This window comes from Orbicella faveolata, unplaced genomic scaffold, assembly GCF_042242905.1.
Source record: "Orbicella faveolata isolate gen_17 unplaced genomic scaffold, um_ofav_v1 contig_1, whole genome shotgun sequence".
Taxonomy (NCBI): Eukaryota; Metazoa; Cnidaria; class Anthozoa; order Scleractinia; family Merulinidae; genus Orbicella; species Orbicella faveolata.
The window spans coordinates 13,175,103-13,193,847 of NW_028301536.1; the positions used below are offsets into that span (position 1 = coordinate 13,175,103).

Genomic DNA, 18,745 nt, shown 5'->3' on the forward strand with positions numbered 1-18,745 from the left:
TAAGAATCTGAATTGATATCAATGGAGGTTAATAAATTTGAACCGAGTTATAATCTATTTTCTTGTACAGTCATTTTGTTCTCTCAAATCTGCTGACCTGATTGGTTCTGTTATGACCAAAATCCCACGAAAACTGAAAATATTAGTATTGGCTCATTACTGGTCTCATTCGGTAGTCGCTTTAAGTAGGCCATCACTGTCGTGGGTTTGAAAATATAGACAGCGTCGAAATGTCGTTAAATCAAACTAGCTTAGCGGTAGGATAACCATTTTCGAAACTATTTTTAACTCAAGTACTAAAAGCAATCGCATTCAGCTAGGACAGATTTCGTACGTGAAAATGGCCTGATACCTTAAATTCGTGTTTAAAAATGTTCTTTACATATTAATGTATTTTTTGAAGCATTGCGTTTAGAAAACCAGACAATGATTTCAACGTACCATTAATTAATTGAAAACTCGAGCTTTTCCAATTGTGAGAGTTGTTGTTACACAAGTTTTAAGGTAGGCCTGAAATGTATTCCTCTGGGAATTAACTTATTCGAATAAGGACTGCCGACTGAATCAACTCGGGAATGGCTGCGAACTGCCGTCGAATATTACAAACCATCAATGTAAAAAAGAATGATTGATTAAATCGCTGGTTTTGATCAGCTTCAAGGGAAAAGATCTTATTGTGCAAGTAGATAAAATCTATAAACAGGAATAAGGTTGAATCATCATTATTTAGTGCGTTCATTAAAGGTAAGACCGTCAGGTAAGTGACTTAAAGATCATCAAGCAAGAAATTGAGCTTCAGGAACCAAACCAAACCAAACCACGCCCACGCCTTCCACTCCACCAAAGAAAAGAAAATAATGAAAACACAAAAGCGATGAACAATAGTACAAATCTTGCAATTCAACGACGTAAAAAGGAATTATCTTGCATCTTTTCATTCGTTCAGGTTATATATGCGCGCGCTGATTTTGAAATTGAAAGAAAGTGGAAAATCACTTTAATCATTATATGTAGTTCATTTGAGTTTTTGGGATACAATTCAAAACAAACCCGAACGCAATTCGCTCGACAGAAAATTAAAATTCAACGAGAAAGGTACCAACGACTTTCTTTAATTTTCCGATTCTTCCGTTGCAAACGTTCTCAGCTCAGAATATCTGTTCCTGGGTCTCTGAGAATAGCCCGTGTTTTAACTGGTTGTTAGGTTCTCTTTAGCTTACCTTGTCAAAAAAATGTTTTGGGTGGAAACTTAATCCATGTTAAGTCCAATCAACGGAGACTGTGCATTAACTGTGGCCTTAAGTGAACTTCACCTAAAACTGAGACAAAACTACGCCGAGATGAGGAAACATCCATCAAGGGCGTGGGGGGAGGGGGGGAGAGGTCTGTTTTCGTTCACGGAACAGAAATTTGGGCGCCTTGTGCAATGAAAAGTGACAGACTTGTTCGCCAACTATGAGAAGACGAGATGGTGCAAATAATGACGGTGACGAAATGTCGTCAAATGAAACTAATCAATGAGATATAGGATAAACATTTGCGAAACTTATGAAAGCACTCAAAAACACACTCATTTAGCACTAAGGACTGTGTTCGTTTGTCGTAGACTGGTACGAAAACTTTAGGTGAAAATAGCAAAGCACCTTAACTTTTTGTTCATCAAAAAAATTCCACAAATGTAAAAATTCATGTTAGTCATTAGTTTAGAAAGCCAGATGATTATTGAAGAATTGTCGGGTAATATATCTAACTCGCTTACGGCAATAACAGACTCGGTCGAACTTTTTTTATACCAAGTCGATAGCCGGACTTGAAATGTATTCCTCTGGGAATTAACTTTTTGGAATAATAAATGTGTAACCGACTCCGTCACAAACCTCCGCAGGTCAGATACATGTCCCTGGGTTTGACTGTAGCCAGAGTTTTTACTAGTACGTTATACGGCAAAAGCCCGCCAATAAGAACCTGGGTTTTTTCAAGTGGGCCTCCATAGGTTCTTATATAAATGGTGTTTACTGTGAAATCAGGCTACTTAGGTTCTTATTCAGGTTCCTAATATTTGTTTAAAGAAGGCAACAACTTGTACTTATGGATGTGGCTTTTATATTGAATCATTCACAGTACAGTATCGTGTTCTTATAACACTGCCAGTGCTCTTGCTAGTTTTTGTTATCTTTTTGTCGCGTGTGATGTACTGCAATATATTTGAAAAAACTCTATATTTTGAAAATAAGAACCTATATAGAGATTTTAGCCTAGAATGGTTCTTATGTGAAGGGTGCTTAACAGGGAAATTTTAGCCTAACAGGTTCTTAAATTTTGGATTTTTATACGCGAGTTTTTACTGAATCAAAATCTTACCTAGGCGCTGGTTTTAAGGGTGACATCTTCTATTCATATCGTGGCCAATCAACGAAGATGCCCTTTAACGATACTTCATCTGAAACTGGAAAAAACAACGCCAGGTGAGTAAACAGAAATCAAGGAAGCGGTCCTTGTTCAAGGATCAGAAATCTGCGCCTCATGTACGTAAATATAGTGACGGGCTTATTCGTCGACCAGTATATATGAGGAGACGAGAATTGAGATGATGTATATGGACGGTGTTACTAATAATAAAATGCTGTCAAATCAGACTATTTTCGATACATCTTATTTAACTGAAAGCACTATAAAAAAACAAATGCAATCAATTGGAAATTTGTACAAATATTGTAATTGCATTTTAAACCCAACGTTTAGAAAGCCGGCAGAACGGCTATGAGTCAAGAATTGACCAGCAATGTATATTTAACAAGCGGTAATAAAAGACTTCCAACTTTTCCAGTAGTGACAAGAGATTTGTTGCGTTGTAGAATTGATATGTTTTGTATATAATAAGAAATGCTGAACCAAACTCGAGCAAAAATCAATTTAAAATCGTAGAATCACGAGATATGCTGTGTGCTACCGATGTTTAAACCATCAATATGGGCACGATATATCAAACCATCAATATATTGGGCGCGATTGATGAATGGATTGAAGATCAATTGATTTACTCGTTAGTCTGTTCAGCATTAAGGAAAAGTAGTTAGAATCAGATAAGTAGAGAAAATGTGTAAACGGGAGAAAGGTTGAATCATCATCATGATTACAGTTACAAGACACTGACTACGAAAGAAACGTAGCTCAAGGAATCGACTCCGACCCAAAGCACGCCCACAATCCCCCCCCCCCCTCCATCCAAGATTAACATTAGCCCTGAGCAGTGTGCACCTTATATATTTTCATCGTTATTTGAGTGGATTCTGCTAATTTTGCGCTGCAATAGTGAAATTCAAAGAAAATGGAAAATCATATTTCAGTGTTAATCATTAGTAGTTTCGCAGATTTGGGATAGGTAAAATAGGTAAATCAGTAAAATCAGTATAGACGATTTGAGCGTAATTCACTCGTGAGAAAAAAATTGAAATTATGAGAACGTTTTCTGGTATGTCTTAGGTCTGTTCCGTTGCACTTGATTTCGAACTTTCACAGCTAAGAATCTGTCCTCAGTTGGGTCTCTCTGAACGTAGCCTGAGTTGCAACAAGTATCTAGGTTTTCTACAACTTACCTTGACGCAAGCCTGATTTTACGGGTGACATCTTCCACTCATGTTATTGTGTCAAATCAACGGAGATGGTCGTTTAGCTGTACTTGTGTACCTGAAATTGGGAACAAATAACACGGGGATAATCAAATACCACTCATCTAACAACAAAATCAATTCCCGTGAAGCGTAATAGTGCTCCACAGAACGTTGGCCTATCGAACGCTCCAAAAAATACTTTGGAATTTTTAAAGGCATTTCTAAGGGATCTAAAATAGCGAGGAAGCCGAGGGAAATAACGTTTTAGTAAAGAAAAGCCAAAATTTGATTATTAATGCGTTGATTATTGTGGGGAATGGCCTCCAATGAATTGCATTATTTAAACGCTGAATTGTTTAGTGACGTTCTCGTTTTTGTTGGCTTTACTCCAGTACATTTAGAAGAAATCTTTTCACTATTGCTACCCCGTTTCGTATTCTGTTTTTCAAAATGCTTAGTTGAAAAGCTTTAAAATCTATCTTCCGTACTCGTTTCTAATTTGACTTTATACTGACTCTCAGTCAGGCCTTGAACTGAAACTCCACTGAAGGAAAGCAAGACTTTTCTTGTACAAGCCGGTTCACTATGGAAAAGTTTTCAAACTAAATCTAAATGAATTTAACAATATTTTGCAATATTTCTCGACTTCTCTATCCATATAGCGTTTTAATTTCGTTCTATCGCCTTGCATTAGTGGTTCCACATTTCATGAACTCTTACCTCGCTTTTCTTTGAATCCCAGTTTGCTGAGTACATGCGGTTCGGGAAAGTTCTTCCTTGTCAGTAAAGTGCCCCAATTCGGTCCATCATGATCATAACTTTCCAGTCGTTTTGTCCTTTCGCCAATAAAATTTCTACCGTTGAAGAAGTAAGCCGCTTCTTGTTCTTCTAGCACGAGGAACCCAAGATTAAAATGCAAATCAGAAAAATCACGCCCAAAGTTTGCACGTGCAAATGGAAGCGAGTTCCTGGTTTGAATTAATTAGATGACAGTAAACTTTATTGGCTTTTTCCAAGTAATCAAACACCTGTAAAATTTTCATTAGTCTATCTCCTCCACCAATTCCAACAGGACAATTAAATCCTATATTATAACTGTTTTGTGGAACTTATTTGCAATTTCTCTGGTCAAAATTTTTGCAAATAGTAACTTTTAGACCCTTCCCCCAAGTATAACCCGCTTAGTTTAATTTTTTCTGAAACCCCCTCATGAAATCTCAAACAATATACACAACTCCCTTCCCTAGATAGGTCTAACCAGTAGAAAATATCTGGCCGTTTTATTTCTTATTTCTACTGATCCATAAAACTTTTTCTCTACCGTGTTTTGTTCACAGTTTTTACAGGAGACTTTTCAACAGTAAAACAGAAAAAAAAAAAAAATCCCCCAGATAGCGTAGCCCATATACGAGTCTTCAATGGTCCCTTCAAATTTGTCGTGTAATTAATCTTTTCGCATGGACCTTTCATCTCCCACTAACGACTCACTAACCAAGGGGCATTTTGTTAGTTTTCTTTGCTTTGTGCAAGTAATCATAAAAAAAAAAATACTCATGGGATTTATCTATGACAGTAGCAAGTTGAAAGTCCAGGGGCGGGGGAGAACACTCTGCGACGCCTGGCACTTTTTGTGTATCTGAATCATCCAACAAAAAATGACGTCACATCCGGTAAAAAAGAGCACTGAACGGCAAAATCAAATTTGAACATGGCATGATCGTTCTCTCAGTAAGTAAAATGGTAATATTTTGCAATCGGCCGGATATTTTTAACGTTTTATTTGGCCACGATAAACAAAATTTTGTCTTCTTCCTCGTCATATCAGTTTGTTTGAAGGACAGGGTAATTATTTATTCAAAAACACGCTGTTTTGAAGGCGTGTTTTTTACGAAATGTCGCCATTTCTTCCTCGCTGAATTCCACAGGAGTCATCGTTTGTGTGGAAATAATGAATTCTAGGTAAGTTGCACTCAATTCAAATATCCTATTCTCTTAGGTAGGCATTACACTAAGAAAAATGCACAATGACAGGTTTCTAGACAAGGGGGAACCTTATTAACAGAAGCGCCTTTTTTAAAATTTACTGTTGCCAAACACTCGAGAGTACTTGAGTGCTGTTAATCGTATCACTGCAAGAATAGACCCACACACATAACGCGCTTTGCTTTGCTTTGCACTAACACAAACTCGTGTGTTTGCTCATGACTCAAACTGATGCCATAAAATATGTTACGATTGGTTAAGAACCTTAAACAAGATATGTTTTCCCTAAGCAATCCCTTAATTGATAAACGCTTCGTTACAGGCAGGCCGTGAACCCCTTAAAAAAAAGCAAGAGGATTAGTTTTAACGGCGATTAAGTAATTTGGACATGTCGTGTTTTTTTCTCATTTATAATCAAAGTTATTTTTCCGTTGCAACAGTGCTTGACGTCAGCAGCACTAAGTTCCAATACCCCCCCCCCCCCCCAACTGAGGTCAAGCATGTACCTTTAATTTCTTCAAACCCTCTCATTTGCCCTGTTTGCAGACCAAGTTCCTCATCTATTAATCCCTGTCATACTGGCAACCCATTTTGAAAGGTTACTAAAAAATTGTGCATTATATTTCAGTGTGCTTTCTCTTTGTAATCTTACGTCAAGATATTTCAATCCCTAAGGAAACGAGAGAACACTAGCAATACTGACAATTTTCAGTAATTCATCACTTTCAATATGCCATCTAAACAAATTATTCGTAAACGGTAGTGAAATTTCATGCCCCTACACCTAGCCATAAAAGGAAGTCTGGGAACAGGCAATAGCAACAGTGACACTGCCAGGCTGGTGAATTTTACAACCTAATGAACTCATGTCTAACAATGATGGGTGATGATGAAGCATGGTGCAGTGAAACTGAAGAATCAGACTGTGAGTGACAGTGATAGAGTCAGTGTCGTGAGAGTGATGCTAGTGTCTGTGAACTTGGACCAGATCAGCAAAGAAAAGGTTTTGTACTAGAAATTGACAGAGAGCAACAAGTTTGTGCTAAAAAACTGAAGAAGCTGGCTCAGACCAGTCTTAAAGCCAGCATCTACTTACAGTACTTGTCAAGAGTTCCTGACTTGTGTATGTGGGAAGGCTCTCTGTAATGACCTATATGGGGAGGCTCAGCTCACGATGAGTACCTTTTTCAGGCTTCAGGTATAAACTTAATGATAGGGATTTCACAAGTTGAGGTGTATGAAAGGGTAGGAAAATCTGTCATTTAGGGATTCCATTCTTCTGGTTCTAAAATGTTGTTGAAAAGCTCTCATTTACTCTCCTCAGCCAGAATGAAGAGATTCTATAATATTATTTATTAACTTCTTCCCAAGGGAATAGAAAAGGGATGCAGTATTCTTAAATAGGTTTGTTAAACAGGTACATTTACCCTTTTGCAATGTAAGGTTGACAAAAGAGGTGCCATTTCTATCAAAATGGTACAAATGTATACAAAAGGGTGAGGGGTAATGGACCTTGAGATAAGGCCTTTCCATTTAAAACTTTGTAGAATACCCCTCCCCCCCTCCCAGCTTGTGAAACAAAGATGTTCAAATTATTGTTTTGTGAAAAAAGGCAACTATTAAAAAACAAAACAGTGCCAAGAGATTAAGTGATTGTCAATGCAAGTTTCCATTTGTATTTTGAATTAACATGGGTATAACATGATCCTCAAGTATACTATGCAGCTTCACAGAGAGGCCCAAACTGATGATGAAAACATATGTTTTAACACTTAAAATTCTATTTTTGCTTCTTCCCTTGTACCTTGTGATCTTTGTAGGGAAATTCTGAAAAGGTCTCCACCCCCCCACCCCCCCAAAAAATTCAAATTTTATATACAAATCACTTTTTTATCCTGAAAATGGTCTCAGAGACAACAAAACATTTTTATGGCTAGCTAAACTACTTATTAGGAAAATAAAAATGTTCAAGGAAAAAATGAACAGGAAGAAACAACAACAAATTAACTTTTTTTTTTCAGAAGAGCTACTACTTGTATATTTTTTTAACTTACATGTAGGTCAACATAATTTGTTTTCGCAATTTACCACAAACGAAAACACCACAGAAAGGAGAACTATAGTTGTGGCATCTGAGCTACATTTTTAAATGGAAACATTTCCCATAAAAAAATTCCAAATTATATTCTTACCAGTACAACAAAATACCAACTATATTTTGCAAAGAAGTATACTTAATTAATAAAATTGACGTAGTGAAATTTTCTATTTAATTTTTGTACACCTGATCTTACAGAGTGCAACCTTTGGTTTAACTGGTTCACTTTACCGTTAAGGAATAATTAAATAAATCACACCAGAGTGGCTTTGTATCTTTATTATAATTCTCATTATCAGTAGAGAAATCACACTTGTACACTGGTCCACTGATCAATACTCTTACCTGTATGTTAAACATGGGAAAGCAGGTTGCATCATCTAATCATAACATTGTATGCCTGTGTGGGGTGTATATGCCAGGAGGTAACCACCTAAGAAAAGACAAACATAAATTATGTCATTGTTTCAATGACTCACCCTAAGTGGGTATTATGCTCATTACCACCTTAATAAACAAGATATATTAAAGTACAATTTTTAACTCCGCTTTAAACTTTTCAAACCTACAGTTTGTTTTCACTTTCAGAGAGGTTCTTAAATTCACAAGCACACCACCCACCCCCCTCAGCCCCAATTCCTACTCTCCCATAGCCAGGATCCCATTTCAACCCTCCCATAAATCAGTAATTTTTTTTCTAATTTTGGTCTGACTTAGATTCATCTCCACTCAGCCATGAAAGCAATGGTGGTAGATTTCTGTATATTTGTTGGTCTAGTTCACTATTGTTCTCAGATTCCCACCTCCCTTTTGACAGAATTAAATTCCATTAAAAAATAAACTACAGTAGTTTAATCAAATTAATGCAAAAGCAAACATTGAACCAGAAAATACTATAATTTTGGTATGAATGATACCAAAGTATAACTTACATAATTAATATCACATCTTTTCTATTGTAATTTAAGACAGTGCAGCTACTAATAGATTGACCACAAAAACCTAAAAACATGACTTTAGAAACACGGGTAAGTGAGAATATTGCCAGTTTTGCTTTTGCCACCAACCACTCTGCTTTCAAAAAAAAAATACATGGAAGATAATGACAAAGCAATAACAAAACCAGCCAACCAACCTCTGGCAATTCAATAAACACACCAAATTCCCCTGCAAAATTCTCTTCAACACCTTACAGTACATGTAAATGTCAGCAGCATAAATTCAACTCAATGATTTGGCATGCTACTATCATCAAATGTTTACCCCTTGATTCAGAATTTTTAGGAGTATCAAATCGAATTCCACTATAGATTACAAATGCTGTTTACCTTAACAAATATTTGCATTAATTCTGGAGATATTTAAGTTTAAAATGTGTAAAATATATGCAAATGAGAGGACTGATGATGTCATACACCAAACCCAATATTACATCAAGTGCAGACCATATATACAGCAGAGATCATTGAAACTTGGTAGCCTTATAGTTCTACAGGCAACACACTAATATGGCTATAAAAATATGTTCCCAATTGGCAACTCAATCTTTTCCAGTCCGCTCTAAACCAATTTCAATAATGCAGTGATTTTCAGCTTGAAAAACATTAATCAAGGCCATGAGGTGGCCAGAAAAGCCTAGAATATCAGGGAAGGTCTGAAATGCAGTCTGTTGCCATGGTAACAAAACTGTTAAGCTCATATTATGGAGCACATCTGCAAATTGCATCATAATAGCACTGTCCCCACTGGAGCCCATGGTTCAGTAGTTTACTTGGACAATAAATTTCATAACTTTCCTGGGGGACTGGATTATCTAAATGGTATGTGGGAGACTCCCAGAATATTTGCAAGAATGTATGACTATCTCTTCACAGGTATTCATTAATAAATAAATAAATAAATAAATAAATAAAGAAAGGAAGAAAGAAAGAAAGAAAGAAAGGAAGGAAGGAAGGAAGGAAGGAAGGAAGGAAGGAAGGAAGGAAGGAAGGAAGGAAGGAAGGAAGGAAGGAAGGAAGGAAGGAAGGAAGGAAGGAAGGAAGGAAGGAAGGAAGGAAGGAAGGAAGGAAGGAAGGAAGGAAGGAAAGAAAGAAAGAAAGAAAGAAATAGCCACTAACACTACTAACATGATTGAGTTTGGAAAATATATATATTTTTAGTTTATGATATTTTGAAAAATTCCCCTCTCCCATCTAACATGCTGATCTTCTTTAATTTGGTACTTGAAATTTATAACAAGGAAGCTACACCTTGGCAACTCATTGGCCAGGATATATTGCACAGTCTTCACATCAGATAATGGGTCTGTACATATTATTTATGTATTTATTAAACAGAGATCTCCCCATCCCATCCCTATGGAAATTCCAATTTTTATTAATACTTTTCTTTAAAAAGTTTGGCTTTTGAGACCCTCCCCATCCCTGGAATTTCCAATAATCTCCTTGGGGTGGGTATGGACATTTTCTAGAACCACACAATAAAACAAATAAACAAACTTTAAGATAAAATGTTGAAGTATAAGTCAGTGGGACATATATACATTGATCAACTTATAAAGACATGATTGATCATTGCAACATACTATACACAACTTAAGCAAAGGTGAAATTATAGCCTGAAAAAAAAATTAGGTGTGAACTGGATTCTAACCCATGACCTCTGTGATACCGGTGTGATAACTTAATTACCGTAGTTTCTCGGTTATAAGGCGCACGGTTTTTTCGAGGAAAATCTGTTTTTTCTTGGGAAGTTTTTGCCAAAATTGGGGTGCGCCTTATAGCCGAATATTTTCGTGCAAAAAAATCTAACGACAGCAATTTTACCGGAACTTACAGTTAAAACTAGACAAATAAAAGACACTAAACATTGGTCATTGACTTTTTTAAGATTTGGTGGTTCTGAAAAGAACCGGGTGGCTCTGAAAAGAGCCGTTGTTGTTGTTTTGAAATTTATTGATGTCTAGTCTTCCTCCTCGCTATCCGTGTCAAACTCGTTCTCCAGTTCATCATCTGCTTCCTCGTCTCCAGCTTCTTCTTCGTCCCACACAGCTTCGTCCTCGGTGCCGTCCAGAGCATTTGATATTCCACAGCACTTGAATGAGTTCGCGATCAAATCAGCGGGTATCTCTTGCCATGCCTTTTGGATCCACTGCAAAACCAGTTCTTTGCTCGGCGCACGCTTCGGGGGAAGTTTCTCGCCGTTCGCTTTCACCGTTAGTGCAACTGTGAAACTCTGCTTGTCGGCACCGCATGACAACACTGGAACTGTTCTATTCCCGGTGAACTCCAAGGTTCTGGATCTCTGGTTCTCGGATCGTTGAATATTTATTAGAATCTTTATAAAAAACGAAATATGTCTCCTGAGCAGGAAAGCTGAAATTAACGTGTATGCGTTGTTTGTTTACACGCAAGTTTATCATTAGAGGTGCGAACTTTTAGCTTTTGTTTTCGTGTATATCATTAAATGTGTGACTTTTTCACTTTTGTTGAAATTTGTTCACGTTTACAGAGAGTTCGCGTGCTAATTGTGCCAAGAGAATAAAATTTTATCTTTATGAACTCTTCATTTCTTGGTGCGTCTTATAACCGAGTATTTTCACATAATTTTCAGTTTGGGAACTTTGCATGATTAAGTTGCCAAGTTTGGGGTGCGTCTTATAGCCGAGTGCGCCTTATAACCGAGAAACTACGGTAATTAAAGTTCTATGCTACAACATACCAAACTACTAATTTATTATGAAGTGACACAGCTAAAGGAGAGTTGTCAAGAAATCAACTTTTTTGTGAATTCTAAGATCAATATGAGTCTTCTAAATTTAAGATTATTATACCTAACAAAAGACATACAGTAGGGCATTGCACTGTGTGCTCTCTCTACACACTCTTCCAGGCAGGATAGTAATACATATACATGTACCTTTTTTTTTGTTTGGAATATACTGTTACTGCATGGTCATACAAGAGGTACTAGTTGCTGCTGAGTAGTCTTAAAATAAGTGAACTAAGTTTGACAAAATATAATGTATATTAAATCTGCACCAGTTCAGTACAATTTAATACCAAATTTTAATCAGCCGCAAAAAAAAATTGTTAGCACCAGATATTACATGTACTTTGTGAAGGCTTCTGGAGGGGTTATACTTTTATAAAGTACCTGGCAGCAAGTACTATTTTGATTTACTAAAGCAAGACTGTAGTAACTGCTAAGAAAATGTGTTTTGTACATCCCAGAAAAATTGGGTGGGGGTCAGTGCAGCCCTCTTCACAAAAGTTAAACTCTTAACCTATTTATGACCAAAATCTGTGATTTTCCCTACCCCATTTATGACTGTTGCAACTGCTACAGTTGCCCTAAACATAAGTTTTGAAGGACTTTTGTTGATGGTCTTATCAATAATGATGAAAATTGAGGTAGCTTATTCTAAAAAACATAACAAATTAAAGACTAGAGGGCAAAAGCCTTACCCTAGAGTATTTATGACCAAAACGGCTGAATAACCATACCCTTTGGGGCTGCACAGCTGTATATAGCACATGGAGGAGAGTCCCCCCCCCCCTACCGCTGGGGCAGGAATCAAACTATTATTGCCTTGATAACATAATAAAGATAAAATCTCAAAATAATCAAGAGTTACATAATTATATGCATGGGACTTCACTAACAAAATGATGCCTGTTGCTTGCTGTAAATTGTATATAAATTACTCCTACAATGTGCCAGAATTCTGTTAATCTGGTCACCAACAGGTCACAAAAATCTGACTGTATAATTAATAAATAAGAAAATGACCGACTGAGCTTTTGTTTGAGCCAGAATAGAGTGGCCATAATAACTAGGTGGCTGTGTTAACGGGGGTGGCTGTATGGTGAGGTACATTCCACAGTAGTGATAAAGATGACACTCTCAAACACCAGTACCCATAAAGAGTTTGGACAGTATATTTCGCATAATCAGTTGGAAGAGGAAGACGGAAAATGGAAATAAAATAGAATGGCTCTTGTGTACCAGAGACAACCCTTTCCCCGAGTTACCCTGGTGGAGCTAACTTTTCACTTATTTCTTTGCAAAATTCAATCAACCGTTTACACGAGGATGACGAACCAGACTTGGGGGTGAGACAATTCAGGTGGGCAAGTTGACTCGCCTTGGCAGCTAAAGTAACCAACAACTTTTCTTTGAGTATACATAAACACTTTGGCTCGCCTAACTGGAACGACTCTCGGCATGGCGAGTGTCACGTAATGCCTAGATTTAAGATTTAAAGCAGCAATTTGTATCAAAGAAGAGAAAATTAACTCAGCAAAACCCACTCTGATCAAATGAGTGAGGGAAACTTAAACAAAGAGGGATAGTTGCACATTTGATTATTCAATAAGAGTTACCAATAATCATGCAGGGTCAACTTTTACTCAGCCTACATGGGCTACATTTTCTCATACAAGCACTTGATAAAGTTGCCTCAGGGGGAGGGTTTTCCCGGGTACCCGGGACCATACAAATGGGACCTGTGTTGCCTCAAAGAACACCCCCACGATTTTCAAAGGGGAAGGTCCATAAACAGGACCTTAAGTTAGGGCAGCTTCAATGGCAGATTCCCTCTGATGGCTTGGATTTGAATAATTGATTTAATTACTTTTAAAGAGGACTAGAACTCGAATTTCGATCCAGCGAGGCATAAGTTTCCATGCCGTGAATCAAGTTTTTACTGGGCGTTTTAAAAGCACTCACCAAAGAGAAAGAGACTGATGACCCCAAACTACCGATACATATGTACTGTATCTTACTGAAAACAACAATCTTCAACGAGAGATGTAGGAATGTGGGATACTGACCTTCAGCATGCGATCCAGCTTGTCTCTTCTACCAATACACGTGAGCTAAGAGCAACAAAAGCTCTGGTGACAGCGACTTTCGGAGCTAAACGGCTTCTGTTAATTATGTTCCCGTAGTACACAGTGCAAACTAAGGCCAGCAATACTTCATCCAGGTTGTTGTTAACATTATAGGCTATTGCACTTATTGTTATCACTAAATCACGAACAACAAGAACCAAAAGTCGGAACAACACCAATTTTGCAAATGTGTAAAATTCGCCCGACGATGACGGAAGGCTCTCCGTTATTTTGCTTCAAAACAATAATAAACTTTTCTCTTTTCCCGAAATTTTTGCTTCAAAAGCCGAAGTAATGTGTCTGCAACATCCTTCCATACTCAATATAAAATGAAACGAAACTGATGGTTTACAAATAGAGGGAAATCATGAGTAATCGAAACGCCATTTTCTCGCATTGTGAAGCGAGCCGCGAAGCGCAGTTTAAACCGGATGTGACGTCATTTTTTGTTGGATGATGCCTGTACGAAAATTTCAGGAGTCTTCTGCCCCGCCCCTGGCCCCGCCCCTGTGAAAGTCAAATGCCTTCGCGGCGGACGAAAATGGTCGAACATTGGAATGTGGCAAGAACCACCAGCCTCGCTCTCACCCATTTTTAACTATCCAGCCTCGTTTTCACAATCGTTGCTGTGGAGACCCATCCAACCACAAAGATGGCGGAAGTCTATGTGGAAAGTAACAGTCATTTGCGGAATAATGTTCTCTCAGGAACGCCTTCCCCTTTACCTCGTCCTTATTTACCATCCTTGCCACCTGCGAAAACCACCAAGCCTTCTTACTCAAGGTAAAGAAGTGTGATTTAGCCTCACTGTTTGCAAATTCTCTCTTGGCGGCAGTGCGCTTGATTGCGCGCGGTTTTAGCTTTGTTGACTTTGTAACACTTGATCACCACTTAGTGAATAATTTTCACAGATTTCTTATCGAAGCCCCGTTCTCGGCTCTTGCTGGTGTGGTTGCAGATGCACGAGATCCTCCGAAGGTAAAAACAGATTAAGTTAATTTAGAGAAGGGTGTGAGGTTAATTGGATAATAGACTACATTGTATCTTGGGAATATTGTTGAAACATTTCTCACGATGCGATGGCACTGCAAACAACCGGACTTTCAGAAAACCTGCTCGAGAACGAAAGTATTTTATGTGATCCATTTAGGCTATATTGTATCTTCAACGATCATTCCTCTTAATCAGAAGTGTTGCATATCCGGTGTCCCGGTGGGGAATTTGAAGCTTTCATTTTAGTCAAGCTTATATTCAAAGTTTTTGAAGAAATCATCCATTCATAAAGATTTCCTGACTTGAAAAACAGTGTTGTAAATCAACTTTTGTTTCATGCATATTTTTTACTCCTGAAGTTGATCATATAAATTATTAATTAATTCAATTTTGCTGATAATGATCGTTGCAAGAAGGGGCTAAGTGCAAACGTGCCCACTATTTACCTAAAAATGCTGAGATTTTAATTGGAATTCTTTTAATGAAAATTTTGAAGTATACATCCAGGGGCACCTGTGAACTGATCTCTAAAATGGTACACAGAAGAAACAGCTTCTCTGGGTTTTCCTTCTTTAATTCACAGCCATAACAACTTGCTTAATTCATGGTACACTTTTCAGTTCTTAAATATTCCTTAAATGTGTTCATTACCTTAATATTGGTAATGCAATGCTGTGAAATCTTTACGGTAGGGTATGGTCAAAATTTTCGTACGCATGCAATTCTCAATTGTTTGAAAGTGGACCTCTTACAAAGATGAAAATCCAGTGGATTAGAAAAAATCTGTTATGTTGCAACAGACTGTCAAAAAATTGATCAATGATCATTACTCATGCACTCATTTTAAATTTGTTAATAAAATGAGAAGGGAAAAAATTCCCTCACTCAGGAGGTCATTGGACTGTAAATGTTCATTGTTTCTTTCCTGACCAGTGCAAAAGGAGGGGAGGGGGGGTAGGTTTTTTTTCTGAAATAACAGTGATCCAAAAAAGTTGTAGATAACTTCTTCAAACATTTTCTACTGAGCTTTCCAGGTTAGAATGCCTTTGCTAAGATGGCTTTATACATGTGATGCATTTTTATAAGACTAGGCAGGTGCTAAGTAAATATTAACCTTTTAAAATTTCATTTAGTTATTGACAAACACCTTGACTGCTGACAGATCTTTGCAAACAAATAACATGAACCCCATGGTTCAGACTGATATCCTGTCTAGATAGACTTATTTTCTTTTTCCAGCCACCTCTGCTACCACGTAGTAGAAACAGGATTCAAGTTGGATGTACCAACCGATGGAGACTTCCAAACATGCTTGGCAGTGACCTGCTGGGCTCATCTCAAGCTCTTAAGTCTGTGACTAGCTCTTATAATGACACAATAATGGCAGTCATGACTGGTAAGTACATACATGTGTAGTACTGACCAAAACTTTGTTGTCATACACTTTTTGCTTTTCTTAATTGCTCCAAGCTGTTCAGAATGAAACAAGAAACATGGAGACATGGCAGCCATAGTCTATTAAACTAGCAACACTGAACAGTACAACAGTCGAACTTCTTTAAGACAGACATGAATGGGCAGAGTTTCCATATTATAGTCGGAGGGGTTACAAATGTATACATGTACATGTATGAGTTTGATGACCAAAAAATAAAATGAACAAAAAAAAAAATTCTGTCTTTTCTGGAATGAAGCAAAGTGTCTGTAATATGGAAGTCTCTGTATGGAAGAGTCTAAGGGAAGGTTTGTTGTGTTTAACATAACATGATGCACAAAAAGTCATGTTAGGCAGATCACACTTTATTTTGGGGAGTCTCAACTGTCTACATGTATACATGTATACTCTGGTACATGTACATATATGGTTGCCAAACAATGGTCCCTGTTGGCTGTGGTGGTATGCATTTCTTTGCTACATTTTTCTTATACCTACATGTACATATAATCATTACTTTTTGGCTGATTTGGTTGAGCCATGGTTTGTAAATACCCATGGCGAGAACAAATGAGCTTGATATGCTACCAAGCTTACCAAAAAGGTATGACTAGGTATTTACCATGCCCAAATTCAGCCAAGTGACCATATAATTTGTTGCCATGCTGTACCAGGTCAGTGACTTGATATCACATGATATCAGGACAGTAGACACTTCTTCTGATTGGCTAATAGCAAATTTGGGTTTGGTAATTAAAGGTACAGGCTGTATATGAGAATGAGATAAACTTCATTGTGACATATTCTATAATAATAATTATGTAGTTCATTCCAGTTCTTTCTCTTTGGCAGCAAGCTTCCTCTAATTTCTTTTGTTTTTACCAACTGCAGCTGATTGTCCAATGACGGCGTGCAACCGTGCAGACTTTGGTGGGGAAAGGTCGTACAAGAGTCCCATGCATTCCTTGATTTCTCCCAGATTTCTCAAATCTCATCCAGTGCCTGGCCACTCAACCATTGGGAGGGAGCTAGACCGTCGGCTTGTTCAGTCTCAGCCAGCAACACACTCTGGATCTCCTAGGTTGGTGTGAACAGCTTCTATACTGTCTTAAAACTACCAATCGTTTTTCTTAAGTACAATGTAGTTACCAGTAAATGTTGCACATACTTGTGTGTTTGGAAGGTGCTACAGCCTAAAGTAAATATGGCTTGTTTTAATATTGGACTCTTGATTGAGTCAGTTGTGGGTTTAAGCCCTTGCCTGGGTAAGTTACTATTACAATGTAAACCCTGACCAATTGCCTATTAACTCTACTAACAAGGAGTATACATTATGGGTATCAACACATTTTAAGGACAACACAGGGGGAGCATGGATGGTGCAGTGGTGAGAGTGCTTGCCTCTCACCATTGTGGCACGGGTTTGATTCCAACTCGGTGCCATATGTGGGTTGAGTTTGTTGTTGAGTTCTTGCCTTGCTCCAGGGTTTTTCTCAGGGTTTTTCTCAGGGTTCTCCAGTCTTCCTCCCACTACCAAAACCAACATATCTAAATTCCAATTCGACCAGGATAGATCTAGATGTGCATCCTCTAAGTATTGTTGGTAATTTATTTATAACACAACAAAATGTTAGGGAGGAAATTGTGTTTGTCAGGACTATCGCACTATTCTTGGGAAGAATTCTAGCAATACTAATGTGTCACTTTGTTTTAAAGAAACTGATCAGGAGTTAAATGCAGATACTGATGAGCTAATTCAATCCCTGCAATCTGAAGGGTCTCAACCTATATAATATTATACCACCTACAAAATTAATATGTACATGTAGCTTACAATGTTTTGACATGATCAGCACTGGAAGTACAGCAGAATCCAATTTTTTGGACCTCTAAGTTGGCATGGGGGTAATGAAAACTGGTTCAAGAAGTCTACATGTAGAATTGCGATCTCTGGGATAAAATTACAAGAGAAACAAATTTTTCTATAGGTTTAACTGAAACCCTTGGGGGGGATGGGGTTGGATGATTGAAGGTTTGAGAGAATTCCACAAGAGGGTTCCACTGTACTCCAGATACTTACAGCAGCCATGGGACACTTTTGACACACTTTTGTGGCCCAATTAGCTATTGTCTTCTTCAAGCGTCGCGAAAACTTCTTGATCACACCACTTGGATGCCTCAAACTTGAAGGGCCTGTTTTGTTCAAAAGGATGAAATACTTGTATCTTAGTAGTGATGGAATGAATGAAAACAAATGGTGTATGTAATGATTCTAGTTTGTGTGAATATCATGGAAGTTGATAACAGCTGGAACAAGTGAAGAAAACATTTGCCAGTCTTGTCAATTGTCTTTTCTGGCGTTGGTAAAATTAAAAACTTCATTCTACTGCATTGTTTGAAAGTGTTATTTCTTATATTTATTTATTGTTTTATTCAAAACTGCAGAACATATTTTCGCCAATGAACGAATTAAAGCAAAATTGTAAGTAGCGATGACAACCTATTCTACAACCTTGATCCAGTACAAAAGAACTAGAAACTTCCCAGTGTTGTCTGTTGTCTTTTTCGCAGTGCCGTTTGAAAGCCCCATTATTTTTGTAAGCTGATTTCTCAAAATACAAATCATTTCATCTGTGGTTGAATGAATCAAAATATAATGGCATGTATGTAACCACTGCAATATTCAGCCGCTACGAAAGAAATAGAACTTGTCTGCTCCTTGAAAACACAT

At 37.6% G+C, this 18,745-nt stretch overlaps 1 protein-coding gene and 1 long non-coding RNA gene across 8 annotated transcripts in view; one reads left to right on the top strand and one right to left on the bottom strand.

The window, feature by feature from the left end:
• The window catches only part of LOC149118149 (uncharacterized), a 15,064-nt gene extending 2,297 nt beyond the window's left edge, over positions 1-12,767 (bottom strand). The window contains exons 1-3 of one of the 6 annotated variants that reach the window (XR_016207393.1): positions 8,038-12,767; positions 3,597-4,496; positions 2,362-2,446 (exon numbers count right to left, since the gene is read on the bottom strand). This is a non-coding gene — a long non-coding RNA (uncharacterized LOC149118149). Of the gene's footprint in view, positions 1-1,220; positions 1,320-2,361; positions 2,447-3,596 lie in introns of all 6 variants that reach the window. The other 5 variants (XR_016207389.1, XR_016207387.1, XR_016207388.1 and 2 more) reach the window with 5 other exon arrangements.
• A 1,419-nt stretch (positions 12,768-14,186) lies between these two features.
• The window catches only part of LOC110061348 (BTB/POZ domain-containing protein 16-like), a 35,095-nt gene continuing 30,536 nt past the window's right edge, over positions 14,187-18,745 (top strand). The window contains exons 1-4 of one of the 2 annotated variants that reach the window (XM_089290121.1): positions 14,187-14,369; positions 14,498-14,564; positions 15,819-15,975; positions 16,906-17,095. In XM_089290121.1, coding sequence (XP_089146247.1) covers positions 14,239-14,369; positions 14,498-14,564; positions 15,819-15,975; positions 16,906-17,095 — 545 coding nt within the window. In that variant the 5' untranslated portion in view covers positions 14,187-14,238. The remainder of the gene's footprint in view (positions 14,370-14,497; positions 14,565-15,818; positions 15,976-16,905; positions 17,096-18,745) is intronic. The other variant, XM_089290118.1, reaches the window with a different exon arrangement.